The 10,115-nt window shown below is 24.5% G+C and overlaps 1 protein-coding gene across 1 annotated transcript; it reads right to left on the bottom strand.

Annotated features, from left to right (window-relative positions):
- Nucleotides 1-288: 288 nt before the first annotated feature.
- Nucleotides 289-10,031, bottom strand: LOC129981458 (dolichyl-diphosphooligosaccharide--protein glycosyltransferase 48 kDa subunit-like). The gene is made up of 11 exons (XM_056092336.1): nucleotides 9,652-10,031; nucleotides 8,905-9,015; nucleotides 6,782-6,868; nucleotides 5,782-5,885; nucleotides 4,876-4,970; nucleotides 4,702-4,795; nucleotides 3,971-4,116; nucleotides 3,730-3,877; nucleotides 2,507-2,627; nucleotides 1,655-1,761; nucleotides 289-502 (listed from the first exon to the last, which is right to left on the bottom strand). The coding sequence occupies exons 1-11, from the start codon at nucleotides 9,794-9,796 to the stop codon at nucleotides 347-349; spliced, it is 1,314 nt and encodes a 437-aa protein (XP_055948311.1). The 5' UTR covers nucleotides 9,797-10,031; the 3' UTR covers nucleotides 289-346.
- Nucleotides 10,032-10,115: the final 84 nt, after the last annotated feature.

Below are 10,115 nucleotides of genomic sequence, written 5' to 3'. Positions count from 1 at the left end.
CATATTTAAGTATTAATATAACACTGGTTTTCTTTTTGTTTGTTTTTTTAAATTTGTGACTTTATCTTAATTTTCAAATAGAGTAGATTTTTCTTTTCCCACATTTCAGAGTCTACATACATCTGAAATAAAAGCTGACTCAGCTAAAATCTAAAAATAGGACATTTTTCAAATAGTCATGAAAGATGCTATTTAGAAAACTCATTGCCTGCTTTCCCTTTCAGAAATGTTCAAATCTGGAAAGATATTTCATATTCCTTTCCTTCTTAAGAATCAAATACAGACACATTTTGAAAAAATTGTCCTTTTATTAGAAACATATCTACAATCAACATGAGTATTATTATTACTCTGCCTTGTCCTTCGTATGATCCTTGTGGTACAAAAATACAAAGCTAAAAATGAACACTCCAAACATCATTGAAAATGAGCTCACATAGTATGGATATGCAGAGGGAATAAAACGCTCATATTGTGTATGTTCCAATGGTCTTACAGATACCTAAATAAGAAATATACAATATGAAATAAAATACAAAAATTTTAAAATAGCAACTCTGTATAAATAAAAGCAATTTGTTAGAGAAATATTATATATAACAAATAGTTTTCTATATTAGCATTCACAGTATCATGGCTCTATAGCATTTTCATCTTACTAATATATATTTTTTTATACTGAACTTTCTTCAACATTTATTAATGGCTTCCATTCTACATTTTTTTTTTTTCTTTTCTTAAAACTGCTTTACATCATTTTGCCTTCTGCTTAAAGATGAATATCTTTTAAGTGCAGAAGACACAAATGAAATTCTTTTCATTATGATGTCAATAAAAAAAAAAAAAAAAAAAAAAAAAAATCAAGTCAATATGTTGTCAGTTAAAAATTTTTTAATCATTAAATTTTTAAATTCAGATGTCAAAACCTTCTCCAATAGACTCAATTCAATTCAATAATGCATATTGTATAGGACTAGTTCTTTGCATATAATATCCTTATAGTAGAAGATATTTGAGAAAACATACACAATTTAAATAACAGAATATCTGCAAAGATATAATATGAATATAGCCACACTTATAAACAATATGGCCATCACTTAGTCAAATAGATATCACTACTAAACAATGAAGAAAAATGAAAATACTTAGTTGTATAAAATAGCCTGTTTAACATCGTATTGCATACTTTATATTTTCGGATAGTATATATTTAGAAACATGAGAGCAGAGAATTGAACTGAATTTTGAAATCAAAACTGCTTAATTAAATGATTTTTGTTAAAAACATTCCTCACTTTAGAAAATAAATTATTAGACAACTTATGCCATACATTTTAAAAGTTATTCACAACTAATTTCAAAAAGCTATTATTGTAAATGAAGCATTTACATCTTATTATTGATCACATGATACTTATCTATATTTAAATCCTGTTAAGATAAAAGAGAGTTTGTATTAGCCTCCTCAAGTTGCAATGTGACAATTTTCAGCTACATGCTAAAGTAAAAGCTTTATGAAACAATTTATTATAGCAGTTATGAGGAAATAAATGAAAATCAGAATTTCATAAACAGTGTGATATAATAAGTTACAAATCCTTAATTTAAAAAAAAATGTAAATACATTAAACAGATTCAGAAATTCTTTTACCTGAGTGGCTTCAAACAAGTGTGTGTAGCCCATTCTGTTGTAGTCAACTTTAAATTTATAAACACCATAAACATCAGGTAACTTGAATTCAGCATAATATTTCTTGCCTGTAATAAATGCCATTTGAAATAATAAATATTTTCAGCTTATAATTATAATAAGTCTTTCAAGTATTTCAGTTCTAATTTGACAATATAAGATTTAAAACATCAATTTTTGAATTAAATTTCTTTTACTTATTTATCATAATATGTATATGAAAGGGGAAAATATAAGAAAAGGCTCTTTTTTATTATTATTTTTTTAATGATTGCTTTAGAGCATATTTCATTGACAGGGAGATAAAGGAAACACTATTCTAATTCTCTCAAAGGACAAAAGCATAATACCTATTAAGTGCTTCCTATTTAAAATTTCTGACTAATAATATATGCTGACCAATAAACATTTGAGGAAGAAACAAATTTAGAAACAATAAGAAAATATTCTTATATTTGCTGATAATTCTAAAATCAATGAATGATTTCAGCGGAATAAATGCCAATAGTGTATATATATATATATGAATTGCATTAAATGAAAACACTGAAATATTTTTTGGGATAGGAGAAAATATAACGAGAATTTAGTTCTAATTATTCATTCATGACTTTTATAATATTAATATGTCATATATGTAAATTTATAGTCAATAATAATAATGAACTGTAATTTGGTTAATAACAAAACAGATTTTTACAGGTTTTAATATACTATGCTTAATAAATAGAAACATAATGAGACAAATTCAATAGATAGAGAAATTTTCTATATATTTTTTAAATTAAAAATAAAAATAATGAATAAAATTACCTTTCCTTTTCAACGTAGTTCGTACAAAAGGATCTATTCGCACAAATTCCAATTGTAAATCGGAAGTTTCAAATGGAATCCATTCCCCATTCTTCAAAATTTCCACTTCAATTGAATATACCTGTTAATTAAAAGAAATCATATTGAACTGCATTTCATAGCAATTATTGTTTCAAAGGGAAAAAAAAAAAAAGGCTGAAATTTTTTTTATAAAAACATTAAAAGTGAACAACATTAATACATATTAGATGCGATTAAAAGTAAATGAAAAAAAAATTAATAAAAGAATATCAGTAATCTGAAAGCTAAAGTACAGAAAATTAAATAAATCTTCAAATTTAGAAGAAAAATAAAATAAAAGATTTTAAGAGAAAATTCAAGAATGAATTTATAACTCATAAGGTAAATAAATTTATTGCAAAACATGTCATAATAATTGTTTCTCTTAACAAAATCAATCTATTTTCGTATACTTTTATTTAATTCCAATTTTTTCATCTACTTTTGGATACTCTAGAATTCTGAAATTATTAATATTTGAGTGTCTTGATGAAAGCACTCTATTTTAATACTTTCAATTAACAATTAATTGATTTAATCACAAGCATTTCCATGTAAGTGGTGTCACATGGAATAAATTTTAAAATGATTACATTCAAGATTTCTATATGGATTACACATTAAAGAAATCAGACTCTACCTATTCATATACTAATAAATGCTGTTTTCAAAACCAGTTTAATTAAATTTATTATACTTAATTAACTATTATAACCAACATTGTAATACAAAGTTTTAAGCAATGCATAGATATTATGCACACATATTTTACAACAAATATTTGTTTTAAATAATATTCACTGTCTTACAGTTCAGAGGCAAAAATTTTAAGAGACCAAATATAAATTGATACATGGATTTGAATTAGTAAATATAATTCAATAGTTTTGTTTACTAATAGAAAGTGTTCCAACATATATATTACATCATTTCTTTACAATATTCGAAACCAAGCACAATAAAATAAAAAAACTTGCACATCATGGACAAAAGGAACCTCAGTTTTTTTCTTCTAGATTTTTAGGAGCAAAAAAAAATGGAGGAGAAACTTAAAGTTAACTCAAACTTAACATATCAGTTATTTGAGTTCTCAGAATAACTTCATATATTTTCCAAAAAATAATTTATTATTAAAATCTGAATTAAAAAAAAAAGTTACTTACAACTTCATCCATGATGGTGTATGCTTCAGGTGGTACTGATTCACCTTTCTTGTGATGTGTGACGTTACCAGCTCTTAAGACACCTGTTTCTTTGAAGACCCATTGAGTCAAAGATTTCGTTAGTGGTTCATTACCAGATTTATCATGCCTATAAAAATTTAATAATAAAATTACTTTTTTTTATTAAATACATATTTTTTAAGTCTTTCTAGCAAACAAGTTATAATACTAAAAAATTTACTTTTTGCCTCCATGAACTTTCTGAACACCTGATTGGAAGAAATGGTCACTGAAAAAGTCAAGAGAACCAGAAAATACAACTCTTGCATTGTTGCGAGCTTGAAGGGCTGAAATAAGTAAAGTATTTTTTCCAACTGCATGAGGATACTGCAAAAGAATAAAAACAATTACAGAATATTTAATTTCTGAAAAAATTAAATTATTATTAGCTGACTGACATAATAAAATGCAACATCTTTATACAAACTTTCATATTATTTATTTATGGCACTTTTTTTGCATAAAACACTAATACTAAAAGCCAAAAAAAAAAAAAAAAAAAAAAATGTTATTTCATTCAAAGTAGATACTTAAAAAAAAAAAAAAAAAAGTGTAAATGAATATTAACCATAAAAAAAAAGTGCCATTCCAGCAAATCTATGAAAAATGCTAATAATCCATTATTCCAGAAATTTCAATTCAACAGCAATTCATTTCCATAAAAACTTGAAAGAAATTCATTTTTTTATAAAATTAAATCCCATTAGATTTTTAAAAAATTGATAAAATAAAGAGAATGATTGGAATCAAAATTCTTCAATGCACTATTTTAAAAATAAATAAGATTAGCAATTTTGAAATAAAGAAAATTTCTTTTTTCATATTATACATATTTTATTAAAAACATTTAGAAGTCTTTTTTTTAGTTACACTTGAACATCCTTTTTTAAAAAAAGAAAAATGTTGAATTACTTCATTAACTTTAACATCAGGATTATAGGAATAGGCAGTAGATGATGCAGATAAAACTTCCAAAATTAAAGAGTTTTGTTGATCAGAAATAATCCTGCAAAATAAAATTGAGTTATACTAATGCACAATAAAAATGTCAAGTTAATTAATGATAGATAAAAATATAACACTTACCCAACTCCTCTAAATAGTAAAGGTGCAATATTTTTAGATCCTATTACAGTTGGAGCATTAATTAAGTTTTCTGGGTCAGCAACAATTAGAGTGTGCTAAAGAAAGAATTATTTTGCATAATTTTTCTTTATAAAAATAATTCAAATATTTTTATGGGACAATTATATAATATTAAATATTTTCATAAAAACTATATTTGGAATTTTATAAGAAAAAATATCTTGTATTCGGCTTACTTGGCTGTAAAAATTTGTTCATCATGGGACTTACTAATTCATTGAAATAACAAATGCAAAATTAACTATCACAAAAATTTCAGCAATTTATTTAATTAATTAATTATAAACATTGAAACATATTTACATAAAACTTTAAAAACAGACAGTATAAAAAAACATTCTTTTAAGCTCCAAAATTTACCTTTTGCAACAGAGGGGGAAAAAAAAATGATAATCATCAATAACCAGAATTGATGGTATATTAATCATAGTTCAAATTTTTAACAATGGATCATAACTAAATATAATTGAAGTGTGAATAAGAATTTTGTAATTAGAAGCAGCATAACTATATATAACAAAAAATTATATATAGCCATGTATTTTCACAAACTTTTAAAGATTTTTATCCAAACAAGATCTTTGCAATGTCAAGTAATTATTAGATTTCAATTACGAATTAAAATAGCAAGAGGATACTTTCCAAAAAGATTATTACTTTTCTATGGATAATTTCTTTCACCAATAATTCTCTTAGATTTCTTAAACATATAGATCTTATAAATTGGAGCACAAAGACCAAATATTAACAAATTATTTTCAAGCTTAGCATTAAGTAATTTTTAAAGTATGAATTCATTAATTTATTAAAATATTAAGTACGATATTCAAACTTTTTAATTCTTACCTTTCCTTCGTCTTCAATATCATAATTTAGGTGATCAATAACAAAAGTGTTCTCCTCATCAATTTCAAATCCACATTCATTTGCTAATTCTCTAATCAAATCACCTAGTAGAAAAGCAAATTAATTGAAACTAAAAAAAAATTCAATTAAATATTACAATATTACATATATATAAAACCACTGTAATAAAAAGAAAAAGAAAGAAAGAAAGGAAAAAAAACAAAAACATTTCTATATATATATATATATATATATTTGCATGAACTTGGTTAAGACATTTTAAATTCATATAACCACATCAGGATTTTAGAAAAACATTCAAAGTATCTTGAGAAGAATTTTTAAAGGTTAGAAAAATAATAGTGCAATATATTTTTTAAATAAATAGCTTATTTTTACAAATAATAATAATAAACCCTCATTGATTTTTAGAATATCACAACATTCGTAAATGGAATTTTAATGTTCAAAATAATTATAACTTTAAAATTCAGTAAATAGTGTTTTTAAATTGATATGTTTTGTATAATTCATTTTCATTCATAAATTTAATTGAAATATTTTAAAGTGTCCTATTAGAATTTTTATAAATCTGTATAATGTCAGGATCTCAGAATAAAATAAACAAAAGGCAAATATTTATTATAAATATGGAAATCTGCACGAATATCCTTTTTGTTTAACACTGCCTGCTAATGAAAACTAAGAGAAAAATAATGCTAATGCTATGAATCAAGTCATAGCAATCAATAAATTAAATTTGTATATCAACTGAATCAAAATTTTTAAAATTATTAAATCTGAAAGATTATGTAGAAGAAATTCTATTTTCCACAGGCAAACTTAATTATCATTTATTAAATTTTTAAGAATTAAGCATAAAATTTCTCACTATGCTGAAAATAACAGATGATTAAAAAACAATAATTTGTAAGAATATCATTGCAACTTTCAGATTTACAAATACAAAAATTCAACCAAAAGACTTGAAAATACATACCAACATTTGAGCTAGCACCAATAAGAACATTACCACCAGCATCAATAAACTCTGTAATGGCTCTCACATTAAGAGTACCACCAAATTCTAAAAGACAAAAATTTTAAAATGAGCAAATTATATAGTTTTTATAAACATATAATTCAATATAACAATACATAATATAAATTATAAGTTCCATAACCATAAAGTTGCTACATTTAGTAAATTTGAAACTGTGCTTCTAAACACGAGCCATTTTGGCTCATAGCAGAAAAGTACTAAAAATGTTTATTAGTTAACACAATCAAGAAAAGAAATAAAAAACAGCATTAAGTAACAGTCAAACATTACAGTTATACAGGAAGAAAATGTCAGTAATGCAGTTTACATCAAAAGCTGCTCCCTCAGGCAAACTGATTATTCAAAGTAGAAAAAGGCTAAAGATTATAGTGAATAAATAAATAGGAATATAACTAAAAATGAATTTGGTCTAAAGACTTTATCAAGGGTCACCTTCAGGAAGGGATTCAAAACAGATGTTTTCTCTAAGAGAACCAAATTTTCATCCAAAAATGAACTTTTCATTACCTGAAAATCATAAGGAATTAAGATTTTACCTTCAGCCTTTTTCTGCTTTGAACAATCTCTGCGTAATCATTTATTTTTTAGATGTTGCAGCATTTGTACAACATAATCACAATGTTTTTTTACGAATTTTTTTTCTCAATTGCTTTTAGTTATTTTAATAGGTTTATTTAATTGTTTTTAACTTTAGTCCAATTATTTTTTGATTCTCTCAACAAAATCTACTTGAAAGAGTAACAGTATAGAGATCAAACTCAAATGTTAGCCTGAGCCACATAAATTAAGTATAGGCTGTAAAGTCTTATGTATGTGGTTAAAAAAGACATTAACATTTTATATAAATACAGTAATTGATCTTCAAACTGATTTGAAGGAAAAATCAGTAATTCTAGATCTCAGGGGAGATTTTTTTTTTTTTTTCCATTTAAAAAAAGAAAAGGGAAATGCCAATGATTGCACAATTAAGTACTTACAAACATGGAAATAATTTTTAAGCAAATTTTCAAGTTAAGGACGCAAATATTTGCCAAATTAGGATATACCAACTTCATTACACTGCAAAAATGAAGATTTGTTAGCTGCAATTAGGAGTAAAATAAGTAAAAAAAAAAAAAAAAAAAAAAAAAAAAAATCTTAGGAGCAGATTATAGATTATCAAATAAGTAAAGTAGGAAGCAGCCTAGGTATCTTCAAGTGATTTTAAAAGCCTTTTCAGATACTCCTATGTTTTCTTTAATTTACAAGAGTCAAGTATTCAAACATATTCCTCTTAAAAGCTTTTTAAATTTTAGAGCATTATTTTATATTAGTTTTGAACATTATCTGTAAATTGTCATAATCAAAATATATTTCTTCTCAGTTAGGTAAAATAATTTCCAGTTCGTCAGCTCCAAACAAACTCTGTATTCAAATATTTAGAATACATTCAAAAGATTTGTATTTTTACATTAAAAATTTTTTTTAATAATTTTGATATTAAAATCAATTTTCTATAAAATGAGGGATAATGAAATATTTTTCAAATGGCATCATACTTTTGTACATGCACTTTCTACATATTTGATATGTCAAAAATTTTTGTATATACAAAAATTAAAATTTGATTTTATAAGTTTTACATAAAAAGGCAGGCTCTGAAACTGTAATTGTTTGAAGGAGCTACAAAACTTTATATTTTAATGTATTTTTTTATGACAAATATTGGTCACTATTGCTACATTTAAAACTTTTGGGATATATATAAAGAAAAGATCAATTAGATAGTCAAGGAAAATCATGTAAAAGAAAACAGCAGGAATAATAACAGAATAGGACATGAAGATCATAATCATGATATGAATTCCAATGATGAAGATGGCATATTAAATGGGATTATCATTTCTGATTATATAATACAGTAATAATATCATAGGAATATGATATTTTGGTAAAACTCTCCAAAACTCCTATTTATTAAGATGGTATAAATTTATATAACGATCTGCATATTTACCATAATAGTTTGATATGCATTAAAAATGGTAAGGGAAATGTGAAGCTAAATAATTAATACTCACCCTCAACTGATGGTGAAAATAAGATTAAGTGCTCAAACAAATATTCTCCATATTTAATCAAGGATAGGCCGGGATCATCTGCTGTTTTAAAAGTCAATTGAAAGCCTCGATCTGAAAATAACCATAGAAATACATGTATATTATTTTTACATTTCACAAAATTGAAGGTTTTTTTATCTTAAACCCTCAGGTAAGACATGAAAAAAAAAAAAAATGACAGCCATAAAAACTTTTTCAATTCCTTCATTCTGATTCTTCAGAATTGCAAATGAAAATTTTTTATAAGTCAGTTTATTTAAAGGATATTGAAATATGCCAAAGTTAAATCTAAGTATATTTTTGATTTGGAACCAGATAATGATACAGTTTCTCAACAAGTCATTTGATGAAAGCATTTTTTTTCCTACTTAAAAAAAGATTGTAAATAAGCCATGATACTAGATATAATAAACTGCATTTATTTTATCTGAATCCATATTGAAAAATTAATATAATAAAATCTTATACTACAACCACAATACATATAAATATTAAGAGAGGATTGAAAATATTGTTCATATAACAGAAAGTATAGATTTTAAAAACCTAAAGTGATTTGAAATGGAAATAAACTTTCAAATATTCATACAAAAAAAAATTAAAAGTAATTATTTCAATAAATTGCCATCATCGATACCAGAAATATGGTAATAAACAATAATTTTGCTAGAAAACATTCATAAAATTGGAAAAGAACAAAAAACTTACCCTGCAAATCTTTGAAAAACATAGAATGTGTTTCTCTTATCGCCAAATTATCTAATAAAACAAGAGTCTGTCCACCGCAATGAACGGTAGTAAAGATTGAAAAACAATAAGCAAAAATAAACGCTAAAGCTCTTCTGGTTTCCATTTTGATTGGAATATATTACTTTAGTGCGATATTCGACAGAAAGAAATGTTCATAAATTTGATCGAAGAAGAATAAATGTACTAAAAATACACACAATATTTATTTTTTTAAAGTTAATTGATTAAACTAATACCATACTTAAGTTCTTTACAAAATATAAGCTTGCTTTACATTTAAATCCCAATCGGTTTAATTCCGTGACGTGTAGAAACAAACTTGTCTGATATCAAAGCCGGCACATCGATGATGCCAGAAAAGCAAGATTTATCAATAAAAAGCATTCTTTTATTTTTATAACAGATCTAATTATATAACACTG

Source organism: Argiope bruennichi, chromosome 1 (assembly GCF_947563725.1).
Source record: "Argiope bruennichi chromosome 1, qqArgBrue1.1, whole genome shotgun sequence".
Lineage (NCBI taxonomy): Eukaryota > Metazoa > Arthropoda > Arachnida > Araneae > Araneidae > Argiope > Argiope bruennichi.
Note: the sequence above shows the minus strand (reverse complement) of the source record. Positions and strands in the feature narration are given on the sequence as shown.

What these genes read in the sequence shown, in the direction of transcription:
- LOC129981458 (XM_056092336.1), bottom strand. Translation starts at nt 9,796, where the DNA reads ATGGAAACCAGAAGAGCTTTAGCGTTTATTTTTGCTTATTGTTTTTCA. An exon ending in GTTTTTCAAAGATTTGCAGG is followed by an intron (nt 9,016 to 9,651) that starts GTAAGTTTTTTG and finishes GGTTATTTTCAG; the next exon opens with ATCGAGGCTTTCAATTGACT. An exon ending in AAAGTTCATGGAGGCAAAAA is followed by an intron (nt 3,878 to 3,970) that starts GTAAATTTTTTA and finishes AAATTTTTATAG; the next exon opens with GCATGATAAATCTGGTAATG.